This window comes from Apodemus sylvaticus, chromosome 11, assembly GCF_947179515.1.
Source record: "Apodemus sylvaticus chromosome 11, mApoSyl1.1, whole genome shotgun sequence".
Classification (NCBI taxonomy): Eukaryota; Metazoa; Chordata; class Mammalia; order Rodentia; family Muridae; genus Apodemus; species Apodemus sylvaticus.
Genome location: NC_067482.1, coordinates 86,716,350 through 86,744,187, shown reverse-complemented (window position 1 = coordinate 86,744,187; position 27,838 = coordinate 86,716,350). Strand labels below are relative to the sequence as shown.

The 27,838-nt window shown below is 47.3% G+C and overlaps 1 protein-coding gene across 16 annotated transcripts in view; it reads right to left on the bottom strand.

Moving 5' to 3' along the window:
* Nucleotides 1-27,838, bottom strand: part of Ikzf1 (IKAROS family zinc finger 1) — an 88,727-nt gene that overhangs the window by 19,325 nt on the left and 41,564 nt on the right. For 10 of the 16 annotated variants that reach the window (XM_052198064.1, XM_052198059.1, XM_052198057.1 and 7 more), the window contains exon 4: nucleotides 4,034-4,294. The exons of 5 other annotated variants lie outside the window; for them this stretch is intronic. In XM_052198064.1, coding sequence (XP_052054024.1) covers nucleotides 4,034-4,294 — 261 coding nt within the window. Of the gene's footprint in view, nucleotides 1-4,033; nucleotides 4,295-11,719; nucleotides 11,818-27,838 lie in introns of those variants that run through there. One more of the 16 variants, XM_052198069.1, reaches the window with a different exon arrangement.

The window sequence follows — 27,838 nt, the reverse complement described above, 5'->3', positions numbered from 1 at the left end:
AAGGCATTCCCAAGGTTACTTGGTTTGTGACTGAGCCAGCCCAGGGCTCTTGCAGTGTGTGTGGGTCTGGAGAAGGTGCAGGAGCTCCTTGTGAGTGAGGAGTGACCGTCCTGCTGGGTGGACACTCACTGAGCCTTTAACTCTCATCAACGTTCCTTAGGAACGCTGTTCTTGAGGAACAGATCCTTCATTTAAACGACAATTATGTATGAAAACCCCCATCTCGAGACGTCTCTCTTCAGGATGAACAATGTGTTAAAAATACCCAAGTCACATTTCTCCAACTGGGAAATGGAGGAGAAGCAGAGAGTTTTTATCATAGCTCAGGTGGTGCTGTTAAAACCCTACCTACTGGGTTAAGCTTTAAAGTGCATGCTGGTGCTTGAATGTCCTAAGTACCTCTAAGTCCTTTTCCACTGGGCATTGCAAACACAAAAGCTAGAACTAATTTACAATGATATCTAATGGCCAGACAGAGGGCTCTTGATACTAACCAGTATGTTTCCAATGTTCCCTAAAATTCCTGTTTGGATTAGACCCAGCTGAATGTGAAGACACTATTTAAAGTGAAGGGGTGACAGAGAGTGAAAACTTTGGGTATCAGCATGGGAAGCCCTCGCTGGAGAAGCGGACCAAGCCTCAGAGAGGCTGGCCCTCAGGCTGTGTGGGAAGGCCTGTGGTGTATCAGGTTCAGGATCCCTTCCTGAGCTGGGAGGTGCTCCAGGAGGTGCTCCAGGGCTAGGTCTCCCTGCTGTGATCTGAGCCAGCGTTCTGGCCACTGGCAGGCAGACAGGACTGATAATTCAAAGCATGTAGCTCCTCTACAGGAAGGGGAGAGAGGCATTCTTTGGGGACTGAGCCCCCTCACTGCTTGCCTGGTGTCTCAGTCCTTGCCACAAAGCAAGGTAACACAGAGTTAACTGCAGATCTACTGATTTCCAATTGCTTGTGTGGGCACGAATGTACAGCCCATGGTGGGGAGTCTTAAAGACCACATTTCTAAGATGGAGCATACGGCATTTCACTCGATGCAGGTGTTACACACAAGGGGGCGGTGTCCGAAGAGCTGGATCACAGGACACAGCCCACTGTTTCCGTTGCCAGTGTCCATGACCTGTGTCCTGGAGGACAGGAAACTTAGTGTGTAGGTAAGTTAAGGTTCTCTAAGCTTGTATCTACCTACATTTAACTGGGATGAGACATTAGATATTGAAAATTCTAAATTTAATTTGCATCCCAGGCAGTATGCACGTTTTATTCAGTCACAATAAAGAATATCTTCTTCTTTAAAAACAAACAAACAAACAAAGCCTGGTAGAATAGAACATCTGAGGGCCTGTCTGCAGAAGGTAGATTTTGAAAAGCCTGGCATACAAGAATAGATGTGTAACACCATGCCTGTGGCAGCAGCTGCTAGGCGGGAGACCACAGGAAGCCAGCCCTTTGTTCTGCTCAGGCCACTTCCTGGTCTTTACTATTGAGAATACTGCTGTTACAGGTGCCCCCTCCCCCCTGCACTTCCTGCCACTTTCCTAGCGCCCCAGGGTAATCCTCAGACGCATCCTGAGTTGTTGGTGGCTGTGTCGGGGGTTGTTGACACTGGAATCAAACATGAAACCAACTGAGCACCCAAGGGGAAGTGACACACAGGTGCCCACAAGCCATTTAGAAAATGGCAGCAGTGGAATGCGACCCAGTGAGAGGACCAGAAGCTGGGCTGGGCTATGCCCTTCAGATCTCTGTTTACTAGAAAGGCGCTGCGAAGCCATGAGCCTGGTCAATTGGATCATGGGCAGTGAGTGAGAAGAGAGGCTCCCATGCACATCCTAGCTCGTCCACTGGGGCAACACATCAGTTCCTCAGAGGCCGCTGGGATGGCTCTGCTTATTGTCCTGTCCTTAACAGCATGTCCCCAGAGGCTCATCGTGCTCCAGGTTCCACGCCCAGCAGTCTTGGGGACTTCTTAGGAATGCTGACTCTCCAGATTCTGCCAGGGTCTGAATTAGGACCTGCATTTTCTCAAGATTCCAAGTGATCCACAGCTCCTTTGGCAGGGGTAGGGTGGAGGGTAGTATTCTCACTACCTGCTATGACTGTAGGAATGTGGAGCCCGATACACTGGAGGAGGCACATTCCACCCAGGCTTCCTGGAAGATAAAACCTGTCTGTCCTGTCTAGTTATTCAAACCAAGTTGGCTAAAGGGGATTTTTATTTCTACCTGGGAATTTGTGTATTCACATATACAAAGATACACTGTGGAGTTGGCCATGACCAAACTTTGTGTGTGTGTGTGTGTGTGTGTGTGTGTGTGTGTGTAGTCGCTTTCTGTTTCCTCTTTCTGTAAGTTATCTGCTCCATAATTGAAAAGCTTAGCATATTGGGGTAGATATGATACTTAGTCACTTTTTATTGAGGAAAATATGTAGCAAATATCAGGTACCCTTCCAGATCTGTTGATGACAGGTTTAATCATTACATGTAATTTTTCTTCTTCTTTTTTTAAAATCAAGGCAGGCAGTCATATGTTGGCAATTTAGTACACCAGAATTTGATTCATTTGTCAAATATCTATCTAAGGGGATCTTCACTGTACAGACAGAGGTTTGCTCCCATCCGCAATGGTTTGCTACAGGTCCTAGACTGGCTGAGCATGAGACAGGAAGTCTTCACGCTAATTTCCACCTCCTCACAGAAGGCAAGAGCAAGGTTACCCTCACATTTGGTTTTCTCAGGGCTGGGTATGCCAGGTCTATTTCAATGGGTAGCTTGAGAACTAAAGGGTCCCCTCAGAAAAGCCAAATTTGCCTAATTTTAAAGCTAAACTTTTGTTGAAGACATGCATTTATTAAAACATCATCTTATAAATCACGTCTACATATGCTATACATGGAATATGTAATTTTGGAAACTGTTTCTGCTCATATGTAAAACCATAACCTTGGAAACCCCTGCATTCCTTGATGATGGCATTACTGCTCCATACACGTCCCAGCTCCTGGTTACTTTTTGGATAAGGTACATTTGTTGGGTCCCATGTAAGAAACAGACAAGGCTGCCATTTTCAAGCCATGTTCCTTAGCTTTCTGAGATGTGTCCTAAAACAGGCTGTCACTCACTTGTGCTTGTTTTCCGTCTCCCTCCTGGATACTGCAGTAGCAGGTGCCGGCCTTCTCATGCCCCAGTGCCAGGGGTAAGCACGGCTCTTGAACAGTCACTTAGTTTTGAATAGACTATTGCCTTCTCTTTTTCTCCCAAGGCCTGTGTAAACCTTCTACCATAACAGGAGTTTGGCCTAACGTTCCCTACCTCTCTGGGATGAAAACTTGTAGCAATGTGGTGAGCTGACCCAGAGACTCAGACTGTAGGGTGAGCCACTTTATGCTGACCTGCACCCTTTCCAAAACAAACAAACAAGACAAAACAAAACAAAACAAAACCATTTTACTGCTAGGCTACTAATCACTAATGCCTCTGAACAGAGAGTCCCAAGTGTCAACAAGATTAAAACAAGTATTTTATGGATAGTTTCTCAATGGGAAATTTGTGAAGTCAGTTTTGGTGTATCTCTAAAAGTATCTCTAGCTTTTGAACTGTCTTGTGAAGGATGGATGCTTTGGACATGAAAGGGATCTTTTTTTTTTTTTTTCTTTTTTCTTTTTCCTAGTGAGTATAATATCAGAGTCTCAGAAGCTGACACACATATGCTGTTAGCCTTCTCTTTCGTTCAGAGAGTTGATTAGGCACTTTCTAAGAAGACCTTTCAAATACTGCCCCAGAATAAGAAAGCTTTGCCTTAGTGCTACTTGGGAGCTATTTATGTGCACCAGCCACCCTGCTAGTCAATGGGAAACAAGCTCTGAGACCACATTCCTTTCCCCACCCTCCTCCTGCACTTTGAACTCAGGGACTTGTGTGTGCTAGGCAGGTGCTCTACAATCCTAAGCTGCATCCCCAGCCCTTGACAGTACATTTTGCTCCTTCAGCCCACACAGGACCTCAGGAGACACTCAAGGAAAAACTCTCAGGCCTTACCAGTATGACTTCTTTTGTGAACCATGAGCACATTGGGCCCGATGCAAACGATCCCACAGATATCACACTTTAGTTTTCCGTTAGGAAGTCGAATGCCTCCAACTCCTGACAGAGCCGAGCTGCCTTGGTCCCTGTGGGAGCCATTCATTTTCTCTCCCGAGGCATCAAGCATTCGTAAATCCTCTGCACATTCTTCCCCATTCATTTCACAGGCACGCCCATTCTCTTCATCACTCTGAGCCTCTACTTTAACATTACTGGCTGAAAGAGACAACACAGGAGGCCACTCAGTGTCACTGCAAAAATAAGTCACAAGACAGCAACACAGCAGCAACAAAGCATCAAATAGACAGTTGGAGCTTCGGAGCCTGTACCTCGGGATGGGCAGCCTGAGAGGTGCATGTGCCAAGCTTCCAGACAGCGTGGGTGGCACCTGCAGGATGCACTTTGCAGGGACAGAGGCAGGTCTGAACTGGGAGCATCTGGGAGAGCAGGAAGGGGCTGCTGTGGAGATCATACTGCAGTGGGGGCTTGTGGTACCTGGGAGGGTGGCAGGGGACCGGGAACTGGATCCTTACGCGGTCACATAGCAGTAGGTAGTGACTGGTCACACAGTCAACCTCCCCAGGACTGGTGAACAAACAGCACAACCTAGAAGTATTTTCTTACACAGATCTACAAGGAAGTTGGAACAGCTCTTTGCTGTTTGGAGCACTGATTCCAACTCCCTCGTCCAAGTTCCATTTTCTTAGCAACTAACTGGCTTTCTTTTTTTTTTTTTTAATCTTATAGCGGCATAACCTCAGCCCGTGCCCTGGGGTAGGGGTGTCCTGACATCTCCTTCATTTGCTAAGAGGTTAGCTGGAATAGTTTATGAATGCAGCAGGTGGCAGTCTTTCAAACAGAAAGATGCTTATAGGTTAACAAAGGTAAGCACTGCCATCGGCTCTGCTGCAATCCTGCAAGCAGTTTTTATTCCCCTGTTCATTTTAAAAGAAAATACAACACATTGCATAACCACGCTCCTGAAACACTAATGGAACAGTGATGGATCCCACATGTAATGGCCAGTAGAAACTGAATTTTTGTTTTTTGTTTTTTGTTTTGGCTCATAAGAGCTAGGGAGGTATGTTTTTCTAAATAAAATAATCAGGGATAATGAAGAGAGAGTTACTTTTTGCTTTTCCTTTGTGTGGGAGTGTGTGCTCGTATGTACAGCCCTGTGCAGCTTTGTGGAACTAGAGTTACAGGCTTTTGTGAACCACCAAATTTGAGTGCTTAGAACTAAATCTGGGTCCTCTGAAAGAAAGATGGTCAATTACTATTAACCACTGACCCATATCTCCAGCCTCTATTTGACATTACTTCTGCGGAGCATTTTTTGGCCAAGGATCCTCAAAGTTTGGTCCCCAGGGCAGCACCCAGGACATGACCCAAGAGGATGTGTGAAGCGTGCACTCCTGGGTTTCCCCAACTCTGCTGGTTCCCAAATTCCGGGGTGAATTCAGCCGTGTGTTTGAATACACTCTTAGACCTTGGGTGGGATCCACAGTCACTTTACAATGGAGAATATTCAATTAAAGTAGCCCACTTGTTTCACAGCCCGAGAGATGATCTTATTTACAAAATTTCTCTTGACTGGGACATTCGAGGTCCAGATACCAAGGGAAAAATGGCTGGCCTGGAGGCTTGGCACCTTTATTTAAAGGCACAGCGATCTTGGTAGGCCATCTAACTTCTCTATGCCTTGATTCCTCATCTGTAAATGCAAGGACTATCATAGCCCTGGCCAGCCTGGGGCAGCTGAGAGGACTGAGGACGCCTGGAGCTGGGACTGGGGCACACAGCAAGTGACACCCACACAAGGCTCTGCCTGTCCCTAACAGTGTTTATTGTACTTACCTCACACAAGACCTCTGGTACCTTATTGGCACTTGCCATTTAACCTCACGAGAACTCAGAAGGGGCCAGCCATTATCAGCCTATATTTTGTAGTGGTGGAAGTACAGTTCAGTCAAAGAACTTGCTATGGTCACAGAGCTAGCAACCCCGCTAGCTCCAGATCTGGGAGGTGTCCACACAGAGGTCTCCAGTGCCTACTTACTGCTAACAGGATCCTGTCAGCTCTTTGCAGAAAACACTTCCTGACCTAGTAATGGGATGAGATGTACACACCAGAACAGGGGCTCTGAGGTCCTGGAAGTGAGAATGGACTCTGAGGCTGAATTCAGCACATGTGCAGGGACAACACTGAGAAATTTTGTAATGGGGAATTCTCAGAAAGCTTTTCCCTACAAGACTCTGATCCGAGACTTTGCAAATCAGCAGTCCTTACTTCCCTCAGAGGCCGGATCCTATCCATGTGGCAAGAGAGGAGAGGTCTGCGGTCACACAGTGGTGTTTGATGACAGTGGATTCTGGAGTGTCCGGATTCTTAGGCATCTTCGGGTAGACTCCAACTCACTAGAACCTGCACTCACGGGCTATGGCTTAGATGAACACTTCTCAAGGCTCATTCTGGGTGAGAGCCTGTTTTGAGGTGGGACCTGTGGGAACGTCCTTAGCAGGCTGGTGGCTGCCCCTCGGAAAGACTGTGGCACTCTATTCTCTGGGTCACTTTCTGCTTCCCAACTTCTGATGTGTGACTGCCTCTGACACATGCTCCCCTTCGTTATCATTGGCCACTCTCACCAAAGCCCACCCTGCTGTCTGCCCGGAACCTTCAGAGCCTTCTCTATAAACTCCTTGCCTTGGGTTTTCACTTGGCAATACAAAGCTGACTAAGAGGAAGACAGGCCTGTGCTAGAATAACAAGGCCCTTTCCAGATGTGGGCGCCACACTCAGCTTCTTACCCTCCACAACTACAAGCTCAACGAACTTCCATTGCTTATGTGTTAACTAGTCTGTGGGACTAGTTAACACAAAGACTACAGGTTAGTCTTGGGACTAACAGACCATAGACTACATCAAACTTGCTCTCTAGGAAGCACAGTAAAACTACAAAAACCTCAACCTTTGGTTATTTTTTCAATTACATCTCTTTTTTTTTTTCTCTAAGTGAAACTAGGTAGTCAAAGACTCCATAGAGAAAATCACAGCTGGTGTGGCAAGTTCTTAGCCACGACAGCTAAGACAGAACTGCAGCAAAGTGTAATAAACCAGAAGCATCCGCAGCTGGATAAAAGCCACCTTGTGGAAGAGCATGTGTTGGGATGATCCCCTTAGTGTGTTCCTGACTCCACTGGACTCCACTAAGGTAAAGGAGGCTGGGATCCTGCCTTCTTGAGCACACTGCCTGCAGGACAGAGAAGCACATGCCAGTCATAATCATTTTCCTGTATGAATAAAAACAGCAGAGTTCATGTGCAATCCTCTGGGGGATTTCTTGGCACATGTCACTAATGCCTATGTGGGTGCGTCTCAGAGAAGGCCAGGACAGCAGGGTGCATGGGCAGTAACCTTCAGGCTTCTCAGAGCAGGAGCAGCTCTACTCCAGCAGGCTGCTTTCAAAATGAGGGAGAGGGAAGAGGCAGGAGGAAGGTGCTACTTTGTAGGGCACTGGCTTCCTGAAAGCCACCAAGGGCCCACCACTAGGGCAACTGAAGGCAGGGCTTTGGCATTTCTGCCTTACAAGATGGTGCTGCCACCAGCTGTGACAGCCCCAAAAGAGAAATGTAGCTCAGGAGGCATGAGGGTTGTTTACAACCTGTTCCACGGTCAGTGTGGGTACCAGATACAATGGAGGTAAGAAATGTGTGTGGAAAAATAGGTGGACGGCTGTCAAGGCCATAGAGTATGAAGTTCAAACTACTTGATCGGACTTATAGTGGGGTTTTAATTATATATAATTGTGTGTGTGTGTGTGTGTGTGTGAGAGAGAGAGAGAGAGAGAGAGAGAGAGAGAGAGAGAGAGAGAGAGAGAAACAGAGAGAGAGAGAAACAGAGAGAGAGAGACAGAGAGACACAGAGAGAGGTTCAATGAATGTATAGTATGGGAAGGTTGACAATCAGAAAGTTAAAGCCTAAAAGTTTACGTTTCTGAGAAAGAAGAGAGCATCTGCGGATGGCTGTGGGTGTGGCCAAGCACCATAAGTAGTGGGACGGCAGCAGGTGCTCACAGCAGGTTGTGCACACATTCTGACAGTTCCACAGCAACCACTGAGCCGGGAGCTGCAGGCGTGATGCAGACACTCCCAGCCATGGTCTGAGCTGGGAGGTCTGTGACGTCTAACGGAGACTGAGTGACCGGAGAGAAGAGGATTTGGTGAGAAGCAGGTTACACTGTCAGCATTTAAGATTCCTGCCGTGTGGAGGGTTTCTATACGAAGATGGGGAAGGCGCTCATATCTCGGGGGGGGGGGGGGCAGGTAAATGCAGAGTGGGTGCTAAATAGAAGAAATCTCGGACAGATTTCTATTCAGTCAAAAAGCTTGTCCAGGACAAGGTCTGTGTAGACTCTTTCGCTGTGCTATGCCTTCAGGGACATGCCGGCTATAAGGAGGAGACTTACACATATTGTGTCAGCTCTATCCCTGTTCTACTACTTAGACCCCCGAGGAGCTGATGAAGTGCTTCACTGAGCTGATTAAATATAAAACGTGAATGGAGTCTTGTGAATGCCCCCCCTCCAACCCCCAGGCAATGGGTTCAACCTTCCACTCTTCCAGCAACCGGCAACCAACAGAGGAGGCCAATTTGAGCGTTTACAGAACACAGCTTACATTAACACGGTATTTTCATCGAGCCCCTTATAAAAGCTATCTTGCTTCTCAGTTGCTACTTAAAATGGAGAAAAACAAAACCTTTCTCATTATGTATTTTAGAGGTACACGGCCAGTGTAGTAACTCTGCTGTCCTAAGAGAATGCCCCTCCCGATCCCTGAGTGTGGCAAGGCCTCTAGCATCTAGGAAAAGGTTAGAATCAAGGAATCTGGAGAAGTGAAGGCACTCAGGCCAGCAGGGGCCGGGAGGCCTGGCTGCCAAGTGTGCTGTACCCTCGTGAATAATGGAACACTTTTAATGCAGAGGTGGACCGTGCACGGGCAGGCTCTGGCTCACAGATGTGATGTCTGCCTCGTCATTTCCCTTTCAGAATGCAGCTTAATATTTACTGGAAAAGTAGGATTTTCCCATTGGAAAATAATTCTGAAGTTTTCATTCTAGCATAGGTTTCAACCAGGGAAAGGAAATGTTCAATATTTTAAATGGAAACTGGGAGATGTGAATGTAAAGATGCACCTGTACAATAACTGTAGGTAATAAGCAAAGTGGAACAAAATATATAAGGTATATTTGATTTAATTGTGCTAATTCATGAAGACCTGAGACACATATGTACATGTAGATTGATGTTTCCTCTAAAGAGTTATAGAGCCAGCAGTGTGGTGCATACCTGTAATGCTAGCACCTGCGAGGCAGAGGCAAGGGGTTAGGAGTAACCAGGTCAACCTCCGTTAACGACCTGGGGACCTTGAAGCTATTCTGTGCTCCACCTTGTCTCAAAAAAATCAGAACAAATTGTAAGCATTAGTTAGAACAATTTGTATAACTTAATAACATTTAGAAATAGTTAAAGTAATAGGGCTTCTACCTAATCTAGTCTATTTTCAGAAATGAACTTACTTGATGTTTTGGCCTTCAAATACAATGAAGTCAGAGATAGAAATATGTCAGAAAATGGAAAATTATTAAAAAAGAAGAAGTTTAAGGCATATGTAATTTCTCAGGTATCTAGAGACTCAAAATGGGATAAAGATGGCAAAGGGGGCCAAAAGTTTGCTTTAACTTCAAGATGGAAGCCTGTAGGTCAGTTCTTCATCGTGACCACAAGGTGGCGATATTGGCCCAGAACAGTTTGGTTGCTGTTGGGCGGAGACTTGAGGCTCAACCAACCCTTTGTTCCAGAAAGATACAACTGAGGGGAAGAGGGAAAGAAAAGGAGATAGCAGTGCTATGAACTCATCTTTATAGGCAGACAGACATGGGATACGCGGAAACGTTAGCCATGTCTCAGAACATCTCTCACTGTCACTTTTCCCATCCTAAAACCTCACCCGTCTGTTTGCTGAGGCTGGGCTTTGCCTGCTCTTTGGCCTTAATGAAACCCTGTCTTAGAATGTGCTGTCTTACCATTAAGTGCACCTGGCTGACCAAAGCATTCCAGAGCTGTGATGAGCTGGCTCAAAATTAACATGCCCTGGTACATTCAGGGCTCACACATGAAAATGTGTATGTGTACATACATGCCTACGTGAAGAAGTCAATCTCGAATTCTTGTCTTCACATTAAACGGAAGGAATAACTAATAAGAGAAACAGCTTGACTAACTTCTTATATGCTGGAAGGCGACGTGTATCTGGTCTTTGAGCAGAAGCATCCCTAGATGGTCACTGCTAAATCCTGTACCTCCCAAGTGGTACCTGGTAACAGGACATCCTAAACCTAACGTTTCTGACACCTCAGTATTAAACATAGAGTTGTGAGATGCCAACGAGCTGCTCTTGGGGTGTGATTTGGTCGTAGAGCGCGCACTTCGGTTTCACCAGAAGCAGGACACACAGAAAAACCTCTCCTCAAAGTGATGCCAATGCACTCTGCTTTCTGCTGCTGCTTCACAGCAGTAAACATTTTGTTGATACAAGGTCTGAAGACTTAAGACCTAAGGGTTAATGACCTGTAACACTTCTGCACTAACTCCACTTGCATTTTTAAAAAGAAAAAAGCCTTCCCTATTCTTGAAAATACTCCTTATGGTTGCCCAAATATAGTTATCATTTTCAATACATTAAGAGATGAAATTACCATATAGTTTTTGGCATAGCAGCTCAGAGGAGAGCCGGCTAGCCTGCACGCACGCTAACAGGGTGCGCGCTGACGTGGCACGCCACCACAGAAGAACGGGCTGGAAACCCATGAGTTTTTCTTCTCTGTTCTGAGGTTAGCACTCCAGAGCACGGGAAAGAGGGTGCACCTTTTTTTTTTCCTGTCACAAAAAAATTGCACAAGTTATCTGAAAAGATGTTGGTTTGTTTGATGCTGACAGGAAGCACGGACCACAAAGTTGTTGATCGCACTTTTAATCGGGACCCTGCTGAGCAGCTCTCTGTGAGGTGCCCACTGTGGCTACATTAGCTCTTTCTCACCAGCTGTCTCACGTTCAAGCCCTCTACTCCTCTAATCCTCTCACTATTAGATAGATCCTTATTGGTGAGCCGGGGCGTGCTATACCTCCCTTCCAAGGAGGCAGAGGAAGGAGGGGAGGCAGGGGGAGAGGCAGGGGAGGGAAAGGAGAAGAGGTAGGGGGAGAGGCAGGGGCAGAGGCAGGGGAGAGACAGGGGGGAGAGGCAGGGGAGAGGCAGAGAGGCAGAGGCAGAGGCAGAGGCAGGAAGTGGGAGAGGCAGGAAGATCATTGCAAATTTAAGGTGAGTCTGGGCATCCCAGAGCAGTCTAGGCCAGCCAGGGCTAATAGGGAGACCCTGATTCATAAGCAAAACAGGAACCAATCAAGCAACCCCCTCACCCTTTGCCTTTGCACTTGACTGTATCAATGATGCACAGGATGATGGGTGTTTAATGATAGACTGGCAAACATTTAGCATATCATTTCTTTCAAGCTATAAAGGAAAGTGTTGATGGGAGAGAGAACATGCAAGTGGCGGTGTCTGTGGGATGGAGCTGACCATGAAATGATCATCTGTTTTCTAGAAGCCGAGCATATACTTACGAGAGAAAGATTTGGGAATTATTGCATGAAAATCCCTAAAGCCATCAGCCCCATATGCAACTGCAACAGAGAAGGCAAAAAGAAAGCCAGGTTGTAAAATCATCAGACACAAGAGTGTAGAAAGACAGTGCTGCTTATTAGCTAACCATGAGTTAGCTGCGAATTTGTTATTGTTGCTCTCATACATATAGAAAAGTCACTCCTCAGAGCAGGCCCTCTGAACTGTGAGCAAGCTCTGATGGGCTCGACAGCTTAGAACATTCTAGAACCAGGAGAAACCATTCAGGAGTACTGGCTACTACTGTGATCTCGGCCACATTACAACATCACACAGAAAACACACGTCTCCACAAACCAGTGTGCTTCCTCACAGGTAGACGGCCCTCAACTGATCATCATCTGCCTTTTTTTTTTGTCTTAGAAAGTATCCAGACAAAATTAAAATGTTTCCAATTAGCCTGTTGGATAGGGAATTGTTGCTCCAATAGGAGCAACCAGATTTCCGTAGGTACTGCTTAGCAGTCGGCATTATAAATGGCACCAATCCCCAGGCTTGTAGTCCTCTGCAGGCAGTTCCTAGTGAGTTCCAATTCCTAAGACCCCGTAGACTGTGCACGTGTGTGTGTGTGTGTGTGTGTGTGTGTGTGTGTGTGTGTACATGCATGCACACCGGGTGCACGCTCATATGGTTTCTTTCCAAAAACGTCAGCAAGAATTGTCTACACAAAGGACCCGGCTAAATCAAACTTCTGAGATCAACTACTGACTCAGCAGGAAAAAAAAAAGGCTGACGGGCTTGAGGAAAAAGACATATTTATCAAACTTTGCTTGAGTCATTGTTTCTCAAATTTGTTTGGCCACAGAACCGTCCCTTTTTCCCTGTGAAAAACTTTATATATGTGGATAGTACATGTGCAGTTCTGTGGATATGTGTGTAGAGACATCAACATCTGATGTTTCCTCAATTTAAGATTTATTTATTTATTTAATGTATGAGTACACTGTAGTTGTCTTCAGGCACACCAGAAGAAGGCGCCAGGTACCATTACAGATGGCTGTGAGCCACCATGTGGTTGCTGGGATTTGAACTCAGGACGTGTAGAAGAACAGCCAGTGCTTCTAACTGTTGAGCTGTTCTCCGGCCCCCATCCTCATCTTTTGAGATAGGGCTTCTCACTGAATCTGTCCATCGCCAATCCAACTGCACTGGCTAGCCAGAAAGCTCGGGGATTCACCTGCCGCTCCCTCTGCCACGGGAGTAAATTTTTACTGCTCAATGTAAAGACCGTGATGCTGTACCATGAAATGTTGAGCCCCTCCCAAAAGAATTCATCCTTCGTCTGTGGTAACTCAAGCCAGTCTGTTAATTTTCATTCTTAATCAAAAAAAAAAAAAAAATCTACCAAAAGCTTAAAAGCAAAATATAGCTCCGGTTACTAAGTTCTGTCTAGTATAGCTGAGCTGAACTGTTTATACAATGGCCTGAACTTAGAGAAAGACTTCTAAGGTGTTCTAAGTGGGTAGGAAATACAGCAGGCAGCAAACCCCTGATCTATACTTAAATCCAGTCTCACAGCAGCAACTCAGTGGGGCTCTATGAAGGTCAGGTGCACACAAACCGCTTTCCACAGAAAGCGTCCAAGCCTTCGCCGTGGGCCTTCGAGCTAGATACCAGCGCTGTTTTGGCAGTAAGGGATCCTGGGCTCAAAGGAAGGCCTATACTTTGCATTAAGCATAGTGTTTAGCATGTAAATGTGAAAAGTTAAGGTTTTGGTGTTTAGCATAGATATATGAAAATTTAAGGTCATAGCTAGCTATATGACAGTTATATCTCACAAAGACACACTTTCGCAAGCAGCCTTCTTTTGGGTGGTTGTAAGGCACTGGGAAGTGTGTAAGTTTTGCAGCTGCACACGCATTCACACACTTAAGTAATACACCCCATGCCTATGTGTATCCTTGCCTGTATATGGTCACACCGAGTGACAGTGCATTTACAACAGAGTTTCCCAAAGGACAAGCATGTGGCCAGGTAACCTGCAGGGTGTTGCAGATACAACTGCCGAGTTGTGAGCGCTCTATGGTCCTCACAGCTAAGCCTGGCATCGTCATGTACACACTGAGGAGGGAAGCTCAGAGGTCACGGAGAGCGCCTTGGAGAACATTCCCAGCTTGCCTCCAGCATCTCTGAACCTGGCCCAGTCATGGGCTGCTTGCTCTTTGGCAGCCGTCTTCAGGTGCAAGCTTGTTGCCCTGTGATAGCCTGTGAAGCCTCCATTCTCTCCCATCAGAAGCAGCTCACCCCACGCTGGGACCTAAGGAGCCATGTGCTCTTCTGGCTGTGTCCTCATATCTCAAGTCTACCCTCAGCTTTAAGCCACTGTTTTATGAAATGACACAGACAAAAAAAAATTTTTTTTTGTGAGACAAGATCACACTGTGAAGCCCTGGCTGTCTTGGAACTTGCTAGGTAGACTGGGCAGGCCTTGGACGCACAGAAGCCATCTGCCTCTGCTTCTTGAATGCTAGCATTAATGGTGTCTGCCTTTACTCCTGGCTGCACTGAGAATTTGTAGTCATCTTTTAAGAATCACAAAATACACCTCTATGAAGCTTCTCTGCTAGGGACTTCTGATTTCCAAATTCTTGTGATCACACTACCATGTAACATGCTGAAATCCCCTCTGATTCTGAACCCTGTCTGAACTACCAAATCTGTGCACATTATGGGCTGACATCCCAGAAACCACACTCTTTGGTCTGTATTAGCTGCGTATCTCCTGAGTGACTCCCGATGCTGCACCTATGGGAGAGGCTGAACACTATTTGAGATTTTCAGAAGGAGAGGACCTCCGCTCCACTTCCAGGTCTAAGACGGTCAATGGCCATCTCCTGTGGAAGGTAATGTGGCTCAGATTTGTATTTACAAGAATGCAGGAATACATTGTAGCTTGGTTTTACATCCCATGCTTTAGGCCATGCTAATTCTTCAGTCACAGCAAAGTCATCAGTCCATTATTAACATGCCTACAGTTCACAGTGACCCTTGTATTCCTCACACTATGGGTGTGGTTGAGTCAGCAGGAGTAACAGGGATAGGACTGCAGCGGGCAGGTAGAGAAGAGGACCAGGTCCCCACCGACATCTTAGGTATACTCTACAGGAGGGTAGGGTGAAGCCAGAGGCAGGTCCTCTTTGAGAACCAGTATACTTTATAAGCCTCCCTGTTGGCTAGGTGGCTCTGGGTTTTCTCACGGGAAGAGGACACTAGCTAGACAACATCACACATAGAGTATGTTGTGGTTCTGGCCTTGCACAGAGACAGCTAAGATACCTAGAAGCCCCATGTCCCGCCTGTGAACATAGTGGAGAGGCGTGTTGGTGTGCGGTCTTACACCTACTCAAGTGACTTCCACCGCTCACCCAGATGCAGGGTCAGAAGAGCTGTGAGGCTGTCCCACGTTTCTTTCAACTGGTAACAATCTCCTCTTGTTGGGCCATCAGGGGACCTTCTGTGTAGGCTACGGTGCTCTGCATGACTCCAGGCATGCACGTATAAGGAAGAGAGGGAAGCAGAACTATGCCAGGGCCCAGAAAACAGGATGCACCCCCTCCTGCCTGCCACTGCTGTGCCCTTCAGGCACCCGTCAGCCACCCATCTCCAAACCCACCCTTTCCCCCACGCTTAGCTTCCTTCCTACATCTCCATGTGTGTCAGTGAACAAGGTTCTAGCCAAGGAATCCACCAGAGCTCCTCCACGGCCACCCGCAAAGTCCAATGATCATCCCAGCTTCTTTGAGGAGCCTCAGTTTCCCTGTTGTGCTCCAGTCATACCCCTGCCACTACCCAGCCCAAGCCGGGTCTGTGTCACCTCCTGCCTGTGCTTCCTGCTCACCATTGTGCACCTGCCTGGGTGGTGTGTGCACTGTGGGCTGTGACATGGCCCCACCAGTCTACAGTGCCATGTGAGAGGAGATCTGAAAACCTTGTGTCAAAATTTCTACGTCTAGCAACTGCTATCATAGATCTCTGCTATTCAATAAATAAAGGGATGGACCTTAGGAAAATGCTAAAACAAGTAACAACCAAAGGTTGCAAATTACCCATGTTCACAAATGCTGTGGTTTCCATTTAACCATGCACACTCTTGTTCTATAGCACCTCCCCCCACCAGCCACCATTTGCACATGTCTTCCTAGCTTTAGTGGCTTTCTGGATCCTGGATAGAGACACCCAGATCATATCTTCCCTAGAACCAGACGTTCTACTCTCTGGACTCCTTGTGCTTGATCCTCACAGTATCATGGAGGTGTAGGGCCTGCTTGGTGATCCTAGCCTGGAAATGTTTCTTCAGAAGATGCCTCCCCCACCCTTGGTCTTCACATGAGCCTGTTCCAGACAAATGCCCAGCTCTGAAAGCTCATGTGGTGTGACCATAGCCATGCTCAGAGAGAGGCCATGACTGACTAACACTCAGTGTCACTTGGTGGTCTGCACACGAGGTACAGGTATCTGTGACACAGCTCATCTAGAAAGCTCTCTACTGAATAACCACAATAGCTGGATAGTTTCAGAAATCCACTTCCAGTAACTGAGAAGTGTCAGAGCACATGGCATAACGCATTGGCTTTCGCATGGAGTTCCCAGATGCATGTATGTTTAGAGCAAAGTCAACAATGGGGAAAGTAATTTTTGACGTTAATTTCATTCAGTGTCATACATCACTGCAGTCTGTGTCTATCAGCTCTCCAATCAAATGGACCTCCTGGCTTCCACTGGTTCTGGATGTTCTTCAACTTGGACATTTGTAAGTCTCGCACAAACAAGGGTGGCTGTGATCTCATGGAAGGAAGAGGCAGCTGACATGTGTAGGTCAGTGGAGGCATCTGATGCTGGGCTCTCTCTCCTGGCTGGAAAATGCATCATGTACTGACTATCTGAGCTCACTTTCCTTATCCACAGAGCGGGAATAATCCCATCTGTTCTGCCAGGTTTGTGTGCCGAACCACGATAATACTCCACGGGCCTGGCCGCCACACTGAGAGGACAAGTAGTTAGCCTTGTGCTCAGCACAAAGCCACAGGCTGGGAAGATAACGCCTTATCTTCTTGTCCACAAAGAATCCTATGGGCCTATGACACTGGCTACACCCAACTACAGTTTGTCACCTTCTTCAAATGGGAACAGCAGCAGGAAGAGGGCTTGGCAGCCCACTCAGGACAGTGGGCCAGGGTAGAGGATGCCAGGCCAGCACTGACCATGCTAACGGTGTTCTTCTGGTCCAGTATTCTGATAGGGACCCATTCCCTCTGTGGTATGTTTTAGGTGATCTTCCCTGTGGGTTAGGCTGTTAGGGAGACAGACGTTGGGGTTGTTCCCAGTGTCACTTTGTCTTGACCCCAGGTCCACCTGTCAGTTTTGCATCCAGAGCAGACAATGTGGAGGACACAGTGGAAGAGGGCAGTGGCTCCCTTTTTCTTGATGTAGCACACCCAGGTTTTCCCTTCAGTGCTGAAGACAGAATTCAGTGCTGTGAAGACATGAGGCAAGTGCCTTCCCAGTAAACCACACCGCCAACCCCTGTCATACTGTTGTCTATATTTTACAACAAACACAATGCTAAATTGTCACAGAGAATAAATTAGATTAGAAAAAAAGCAATGTATGACTTAGAAAGACAGAGATGGATTCGGAATTTCCTTTAGAGAGGACAAGAAAAGAGCAGAAAGCAACAACGATGGCTCTAGTCATATTTATAGGAGACGCCACGAGTCGTCACCATGGGGCCGTTTGTAATTCCCCCAGGTTCTGACACTGAGGTGTTCTTATGCAGTTCACGTCAAATAGGTCAGTGCTCTGTGTCCGTACAGAGCCACAGTTTGGAAGGTTAAATCTGGTTGGCTGCGAGGGAAAAGTTCAGAGATATTTTATGAATGTTTTAAGTTTCTTGCTCTTTTTTTTTGACGTTTTTTTTAAAAAGAAGTGCTACATTTTCAGCAAAAGCATTACTTCTTTCCTTGTGTGGTGTAAAGTATGCAGGATTGACAGGAGGAGGCTCCTAAGCGGCACCTATAAGACCAGTGATTCAAAAGGAACCATGTAAGCATGAGAAGATTAAAACAATAGCGAAAGAAAGTTTTAAAGACAGAGAGAGGCCTTACTCTGATGAGTAAGGCGAACACGGCGTGGGCAGAGGGGAGATCATTATTAGAAAGGTGTGTGTCGTGTGTCTCACAGTAGGGTGACAGCATTTGAGATCTTGGATCTGAATTAAAAGTTGAGATATTTACTTCCCGTTTCATTTGAAATTCGGTGCCAGTGAGAGACATCTTTCCTAGACCACAGGAGGCAGTCTCCTGAGGATGGAGTACACATTAGAATCTTGCTGGACAAGCAGACCATGCGCCAGAGCACTAACTGCAGATGCCAGAAGGGACACCAGGAGGCTTCTGTGGTTATCTTCCAAAACCCAGGTTCTAGAAGGGCCGGGCAGACATAGCCAGAGGCGCCCACTAAAAAGAGGTGGCTGCGCTCACCAGAGAAGGGCAGGCCTTCCCAGCAACACACTTCCAAGAGCAACAAGTTAAACTGTCCGCTAATGCCACCAGCAACTGACAAAATGAAGGCCTGAAGACAGTATGCTGACTGTTGCAGTAGACCTGGCTTCCTAAGTATAGTTCGGAAGCGTGCGGCTCTCCTATGGGTGAGCTGCAGGGTATGCTGGTCCTTGAAACGAGGGGAACACGTGCAGAATGGAGCTAAGCACTCTAAGTCCCAGGGTGCTCGGGCAAAGAGAACACCTGAGGGGCGCTAGCTCTTTGAGGCTCTCCATTCACTCGTGGCCATTCCCTCCCATCCCCAGAACTGGCTTCGTGTCAGCCCCAACAATTCCAGAAGCCCAGGCTGAGCTTCAGGGTGGCTGAAGATAATGTAATCTCTCCTGGGACACACAGAGGGTGGATCCTCTGCTGTCCCTCCCTTCCAGAAGCCCAACGGGCTCCTGTCAGAATTCCAAGCAAAGAGTGACTCAGCAAAGAAGGGGGAAGGACGGAGGTCTTTCTGCAGCTCTCTTCACAGCCACAAGCCCAGGTGTGGGCTTGCAGTGTGTGCCTTTGTCTGTAGAGAGGCACTCAGGCATGCTCAGGCTGAGGAGTCAGGACTGGGGTGGTCGGTAGGCTTTTGACAACTTCACACACTGCAGGAGGCAGCGACACCCTAGTTCTGCTGTGGTTATTTCTCCATGTGCTCCTCCCAGGAAACCCGTTTCTCAGGCGCCAGCTCAGATGGTGAGGAGCAGAGAGGCTATCTGCAAGAGGTGGCCATGTGCACAGGAGCGTGAGCGTGGGTCAGTGGCTGGGATGCCAGGGTGCTCATGGGGATGGATATACTTGGCTGGCCTGGTGTACCAGAGCACAAAGGTATGTGTGTATAGGGGTCATCACAGGAGTGCTTAGTACAGCTGTGTGGCACATAAAGATCACAAAGACAGCTCAGTTAGTGGATGAGCACCCGTATTTACAAGGACATTTCCATGTAGGATGAGAGCAGTCCAGACAGGGACCCATCACTACTGTTCTGAACATGAGCTTATCCCCATGCTAACACAGTCTCCAGAATGCTGGCTCTGGGGGCAGGAACCTGATGATAGTCAGGGGATGAACTGGGCTGCTGCAGTATTTAGAAGTCAAAATGAACTCATGTTCCTTCTCTTTCTTTCTTTCTTTCTTTCTTTCTTTCTTTCTTTCTTTCTTTCTTTCTTTCTTTCTTTCTTTCTTTCTTTCTTCCTTTCTTTCCTCTTTCCTTTCTTTCTTTTCTTCCTTCCTTCCTCTCTTTCTTCTTTCCTTCCTTCCTTCCTTCCTTCCTTTCTTTCTTTCTTTTGTTCTTTCGTTCCTTTTTCTTCCTTCCTTCCTTCCTTCCTTCCTTCCTTCCTTCCTTCCTTCCTTCCTTCCTTCCTTCCTTCCTTCCTTCCTTCCTTCCTTCTCTCTTTCTAAATCTGAAATATGATTTAATTTTATAATGAGACATATCCATATTTCCAAAAGTAGGAACTGAGATGCACATGATGTCGTTGCATGTGTGATAAACTCCTGTAAAAGCTTTACTAGCATAAAATATTAATGGCTTTATATAGTTAAGGCATAAGGCATATCAATTATGTTGAAAATGGAAGATCCAACTAATTAAAAGTCACATGTGGCAGGCGAGAGCTCCCTCTACATCTGAACAGAAACACATTCCCATAGAGCAGTGGCTCTCAACCTGTGGGCTGTGACCCCTTTGGGGGGGCAAGCAACCCTTTTAATGTGGGTCACCTAAGACCATTGAAAACATAGATATTTACATTGTGATTCCTAACAGTAGCAAAATTATAGCAATGAAGTAGCAATAAAAATAATTTCATGGTTGGGGGTCACTACGACAAGAGGAACTATATTAAAGGGTTGCAGCATTAGGAAGGTTGAGAACCAGTGTCAAGAGGGATTGGCCAAGGAACAGCAGCTGGTGGCAGAATTCGATTTGGGGGTTGCTAATTCACACCGGGAGAAGGCAGGTTGTGCTGGGAGTTCAAGCCCTTCACCATCTAGGGGCAACTTACTGCTAACCTCGGCACAGCAAAGCCTTTGCATGGGATGCTTCTTTTTGCAGGGAGGTCTTCAAGGTTCATTGTCCCTTTCATTATTCTCCTTCCTTTCCTCTCTTGCTCTCTGTTCTAGACCCCCATTACAAGAGGCGAGCGTTACAAATGCTAACCACATTCTATCTTGGTTGGCCATCATAGCGAAGCTCTCTGGTGTTAGCCATGACCACCGTCCTAACATCTGGCCTCCAAACTCTGGAACCTGCCATGGAAAATGGGCCCACAGGGGCGAGCTCTATGCAGGCCTCATCCCTACATCTTCATTTCTGAGGGACTGAGGAGTCCCATGACATCACCAAGCTTTAACTTCCTCACAAGGAAATCCAGGAAAACACCTGTCTCCTGGCTCCACATGGTCTGAGCGACCAGAGAAGACATCCTGCACCCAGGAACTGCCTGCTGCCCTTGGTTCAGGTGCCATTACCTTCCTCTGAGCTCAGCTCCTTACTCAGAAACCCCTAGCTTACTGGCACTTTCATCAAAATGTCACATCTCTTGGGAAGAACCTTCAAATACCACTTGTTTTTCCTAGTAGGGACCAGCCGTTTCTTACCATCGGGCCATCTCAAAAAGTCCTGTCCTTATCATTAGCATTTCTTTGAAATGAGAGAATTTCTTTCTTCTTTTCCTGTTTTTCTCATTGTATGATTCAGTAGCACTTTATTGGGAAATGTATAGAAATGAGTAGTTCAAGTCATGTGCTCTTCCCAGTTAAAAATGAGACGTATTAAGCACTTGGCATCTAGGTCAAGGCCGTCGCCTCCTCCACGGTCCCCATCGTAGCCTGCGAGCTTTCTCTAGGTGAGGGAACTGTGTTGCACATCTACCACATATTTACTTCTTTAATTCCTGGGGAACTCTTATAAACACTGCCCTTCCCAATTTTACCAGAGACAGAAGCAAGACTCACAGACAATAGAGATGCCCAAGTTACCAGTGAGACTCAGCAAGCTATGAATACACCCCAAGTTCATGGTACTTCATAGCCAATAACTCTCAGGTAATGCCCTACATCCTGACATGTTTTGTTTTAAATAAACTTTCTGCTTCTAGTAGATTTTGAAACAAGACCTTTCCAACAAGCCAAACATACCATTAGAAGAATGTATCCATTCCAAAAATATGCTTATAACCCCACCACCCCAAAGGGAGTCACTTGAGAACATTGTAGGAGAAAGATGTGTCTCTGGCTCAGGAGTCTTTAGCTTGGCAGTAGTATACGAATACAGCACACACATGTCCACTGCCTAAGAGCCATTGTGGAGTACCGGAAGAAATGGACCACGGGCCCTTGGGTTCCTAGGGGGGCTTGTTAGACATCATGTTGGTGAATGTAGCCAGGAAGAGAACTGTAGTGGGCGTGTAGGTGACCCTCTGCCTGCCCAGAGTTATGGAGACAGTGTTCTGAAATCCAGGGGTGGGGGTAGGGAATGATAGGCTGGGAGCCATCCTAGGGCCCTCTGGAAGCTGGAACTTAGACAAGAGGAACTGTGTGAGGTGCTTGCTCATCTGGTCACATGGTAGGAACTGGCTTTGGGATGGAGACACTTCCAAGGAGGGGAGGAGACCACAGCACCCCACAGGCAGAAACAGGGAAGCTGGGGGCGAAACAGAACAGGCATTGTGGAGGAAAAGCAGGATCGAGAGGCAGTGACTGAGAGGCCCTAGCCCCAAGGCAGATGTGTGAACCCCAACTGCCACTGTAGGAAACGACGGAATGGTCTACTTTGCTCGACACGCTTCTGGAATAGCAGCTATGCAGCAGGACGTCCTGGGCTTCCAGAGGCAAACTTCTCTATTCTGTCCTTGTCCCTCTCCTACCCCGTCCCCAGGAGGTGGGGCCGTGCCCAGTGGTTGTGACACTGTGCTGTGTGACATATTGTAACTGGGTTTCCACATCCTCCTGGCTGTATGGCAAGAGCTTGTGAAGAGGAACGAGGGTGAACGCTGAAGTACAGGGATGCAGGGAAAGAGGAAGCTGCTCGAGGCAGCAGCCCAACTGAAATCAAAGAAGCATGGAGGACTGACAGAAAGGGAAGTAAGAGTAGGGAATCACAATCACGCTGGGGGCTTAGCAGAGAGCGTGGGTCACACTCAATACACACAGGCACACAGACACACAAATACAGGTCCATGCGCAGATCCCGGCACATACATCCTACACACTCAGACACAAGGAGATGCAGACATAGGTACAGACACGGGCACAGGAAAATACTTATACCCAGCCCACACACAAACACACATACACACCTCCTTCACACACACATAATAGGCACGTGCACACAAGACTGAACAACAGCAAACATGCCATCAGACCTATACAGATACAAAACCAAAAGACACACACACACACACACACACACACACACACACATGTCTTCTCACATACAGGCATGTGCACATGTGTCTACCCACATAGTTTTCCTTGAACTTAAAATGAGAGTGTGAGCTCTGTATCCATCCTCTCTAAGAACAGTATGGTGGGCCACCCTAGTCTTGTGGGCCGAGAGGGACTGCCCAACTGTGCCCTGCACATTTGACTCTATCTGCTATTTGATCCTAAAATCTAGGAACTCTTGATACTTCCGGTAGACCACTCGGTTATTTTTCTCTTGTATTTAAACAGCCAGAGTAAAAACCACAATAAGATTTCCTTACATTATAATAAAAATCCAGTGTTAGGACTGAGGTAAAATCAAGCAAGCACACAACACAAATAGACTATGAAACAGAAAATATAAGTATATTTAGAGAGGGCACATTTAGAAACCTCTACGGGCTGAGCAGTGGTGGCGCTCGCCTTTAATCCCAGAACTTGGGAGGCAGAGGCAGGCGGATTTTTGAGTTCGAGGCCAGCCTGGTCTACAGAGTGAGTTCCAGGACAGCCAGGGCTATTCAGAGAAATCCTGTCTCTAAAAACAAAAACAAAAACAAACAAACAACAACAACAAAAAGAAACCTCTACGACTCATTTTTTTTGAGTGGACAGAACAGAGGAAAGAGAATATCCTAACAGAATGAGGAAAATTCCAAATCAGCACGTTAGTCGGTGGCACTGTTTGTGGAGATAATCAAGCGAGCACAGGGTTGAGTCACCCTGTGGGTTTAGGCAGCCCACCGGTAGAGTGTGGACACCACGAAGAAAAAAGCCCTTATCTAACATGTCACAGCCTAGTAGCAGAGCCGGCAGGCCCCACTGAGGAGGCCAGAGAAGAAGTCTCGCAAATGGAAGGCACCCTCACCTACACAGGGATTAAAGCTCACACAGCGCTGTGCTATCCCAAATGTCTCACTGCTCTCGAGAATCACCAGCCACCTCAGACCCACTGTTGTTCTCACAACAAACTGATGTCCACAGAGACTTCCTATGCCAGTAGCTCTGAGAAACTGGTCTTATTTGTTTATTGTCTTGCAATCTAGCATCTGAAAACCTTGGAGGGACTCTCTACGAGAAAGCCTTGGGTTGGAAAGCCTTGGGTTGACTGAGAAAGGTTTGGAAGCTTTGACCTCAAGACTCGTGGCTCAGAGCACTGGGTGGTGTGCGCGCATCTGTGTGGTTTGTTTTCCAGCCCTGGGAAGGCCATGCGCTGAGTGGGTGAGGGCTCCTCTGTGCTCACACGTGCTCTGAGCGTTCTCCTCAGAAGACATTCCTACTCAGACACTGCCGTGTTCAGCCCTACGCTGGGTCCCAGGTGATACACTGCACAAGGTACCTGTCTACCTGTATGTGTCAGGTGTGTTTCTTTGTAAAGGAAGTTCAGATGGCTCAGGCCTTCCCTGGAAAATGGAACCTGGGGAAGATTCCCCTAATGGAGGATGGTGGGCAGGACGATGTAGAAGAGAGACTCAAGACCCTTGTGTCCACCTTCCACAGAATCCCACGCCTGTCCTCTGCCTGTCACACTGTCTCCAAGGCTTCTGATGGGCACTGTAATGGCCAGAGGCTCTAAATGTTTTTTTTACTCTATAGCACATATATAAACCATCATATTTTTGACCTCCAAGTATACACGTAAGTGGGCAACGCCAGGTAAAAGAGCAGAAATGCTAGAGAATATGTAAAAATCCACCACGCCTGTAGGCTTCTGACATTCTATTTCCCTCTTGAGTTCCGACCAAAAAAATTTTTCATTTCTAAATGTTGCTCTTTTGTTCTATGTAGATGTGTAACATGATGCTAGCGATGGGTGCCTGGGTGCTGTGTCCCCTGCTTTTCTGGTCCCTTCCAGGCCACACTCAGAATGAGCAGCCCAAAATGGTCACCTCCAGCTTGTCATCTGCTTTCTGGGATGCATTCATCAGGCTGAGGAAAGGGCTGTGCGCACACACATGCAGCTAGGGAAAAGAGGTTGCCCAACTCTTCCATGCCACCCTGAGAGCAATAAGCCGGGTAGCACAGTGGTCATCGCACACCCTTTACAGTGTCGTCCTCTCTGTCCTCTTCCCTTGATCCCCAGGAGCACCGGCTGCTCACCGCACAGGAGAGCTGATTAATATCTACACAAACACACAGAAGGCAGACACAGTCCTCTAACTCTCACGTGGCAGAAGGATTCAGCAGAGTCCAGGAAACAGTGCCCTTCAAACAGGTGTCAGGGATTCTGCCTTCTCTGTATCCTCCCCCACACCCTAGCTCAGTGCCAGACTGGGTCTCAGAGTAAACGGTCCTGGGTGTAGGGTTATCTGGGACACTGTTCCCTGAAGAAGTCAGGTCAAGGTTGTGGAACATGGAAGGTCTTGGGGGAGAAAGACTAAGAGGTTTGTTGAAATGCTGTAACAAGTGAAATGTTAGTAACTCACTGATAATTTAGATACTGATGGAAATAAACACAAAAATAATAAAAGCAATAGAGTAGAAAGCTAATATTGGGGCAAAAGCCATATCAACCATGCCATTGGCCATCCCTCTGCCACCACAGTCTCTGGGACCCCACTGATGACCGAAGCTCAGGTGGGGATGCTGATCTTGGTTGCCTGTGCCATATACCTGTGTATCAGAACAGATGTATCTGTGCCATTTGTTACCAGAATGCCCCAGCTGTCATGTAGATGCCTGACCTTGTATCACTGGATGTAGTCACATGACATACGGATGTCCTACCTGTGTCATGTCACCAACATCACCAGGATAGCATCACTTGTGCCTAGGGTCACTTAATCTGTGTCTCCAGAGACTGCCCTAGATAGTCAGCTATGCCATGCAGTGACATCCATAGTGAGCTGGGAGAGGTGGCAAAGTGTCACTGCCAGTGATGGGGGAAGGGCAGAGGTCTGGAAGATGCGGGCCTGTCAGTCCAGCTGCCTGGGACATCCTGAATGGAAACCTGCTGGTGCAGGAATGCACTCTCCCCAGAGCCTGGCCCGCTGCAGCCTCCAGGACAATGCTCATCCTTTTCTTGTCTCACAATCTTATGAAGCAATATGACTGTGGCAGCAAGGCAAGGCTGTACACCAAGTGAGCACCATCTCATCCTCCAGAAACAAGGTTTAAACAACCCGAAACAGTTGACAGAAACAGGCACTGCACGGAATTTGCAAAGGTGCACTCTACAGTGACGAAACATTCATGCCTCCATTACTGATGCTGCCAAGTGACGCCAAGGCAGGGTTCCAAGTAAAACTCACTCTCTCTCTCTCCCCTCTCTCTTCTCCCTCTTCTCTCTCTCTCTCTCTCTCTCTCTCTGACAGGTTTATTTATTTATTTTATGTATATGAGCACACTATTGCTTTCTTCAGACACACCAGAAGAGGGCATCTGATCCCATTACAGATGGTTGTGAGCCACCATGTGGTTGCTAGGAATTGAACTCAGGACCTCTGGAAGAGCAGTCAGTGCTCTTAACCCCCGAGCCATCTCTCCAGCCCCCGTAAAATACACCCTTAACAAATACAGAAATATATTTGGGCATCAGCTGAGGAGGTGCTAGCATTTCATATCAACTTGGAGGCTTCTGTCACTTTTAAGTGACAGAACTACAACAGACACTGAACAAGGAGGAATCCAGACAGCAGAGCTGGAAAGTGACAGCCTCGTGGACTGATGATGCTAAGTTAACTTGTGTAGCCAGAGAAGAGCAGCAGCCCAGTAGCTGGCTCTCTGCTCACCCAGTAGTTCATGGCCGTCTGCACCTTGCTGTGAAAAGGGTCCCAGGATGGGGAAGAGAGGACAGCAAAACCCCAAACAAGCAAAGTTCTGAACTGAAACTCATGCATTTCCTGGCAAATTCCCGAGACACCCACTCTGAGGACGAGGACCCTGCTTTACACACTGTGGTGGGGGAAGACAGTTTCTTATCTAATCTTCAGCAGCCTAATGGAGGAAGAGACAGAGCTCAATATGAGAACAGAGAGGACAATTCAGAGCCAGATTGCTCAGGCAAAGCAACCCATTTTTGGTGGTGCGCAGGACCAGTGGGTTAACAAACATAAGCATGTTTCCTGTCCCCAGGGTCCTAACCATCTGAAGCCTGAACAGGTCTCTTCCCCATCCTGGGACCTTTTTCACTGAAAGGGGCAGTAGGCGTGAACTACTGCGTGAGCTGCTGGTGTAGGGCCAGCCTCCGAGCTGCTGCTCCTCTCTAGAGTGTACAAGCTTAGCATCGTTAGGTCAATACCCCTGGTACATGGGAGACAAGGAAAAGGCTTGCTGAAGGAGTAAGTAAAAGAATGGAGGCGTGGAAGCATGGCTTAGTAGACTACCACATGCCAAGCGTGTGCTGGTCTCAGTCAACATCATTATCAACAACAACGTACACACACACACACACACCTTTAAAGACTGTTGGGGGCAGGAGGTATCAAGCACATTTAATGAGAATTCTTTACACACAGTGGTTCAAGTGCACTGGAAATAAAATGGAGCAAGATTAAGTAGATTAGGAGCTTTGGTCTTGAGCAACACATCCACCTCAGTGACAGATTAAAGAGACTCCGTGGTCTATAGGGAGCACGAGAGCTGGTGTGTCAGACATGGCACAACAGTGCCGTGGTGACGAGCTGGACGAGTGGCTATGGCACCAGACACCTGGGGAACAGCCAGCCCTGTCCACAGATCTGTGAAAAGATAGCTTAGAACGGATGGCAGCTATGTGCAAAGCGCACACATGCCAGGGGGGCAAGAGTGTGAGGCTGACTTCCAGAGCCGCGCGGCTGGGAGAGTAGATGTGGAGCAAGCCCAGCATAACCTGAGATTAAAAACAGGAAATGGGTGAGCTGAGTGCCCCTTCTGGGAAATGATGAAATGAAATGGGTTTCAACCTTAAGGTGTCACCACCATAGGCTGAGTTCAGTCAAGGCTGCTAAGCTGTGAGCTAGGACAGCCTTTTAAAAGCAAAAGCCTAATTGTTAACTACGGTTCGACCCACTCCTCCGGTATCATAAGAATATACTGGCGAAGCCCACAAGCCGTTCACCACATCACAAGAAGGGTACAGATCCTG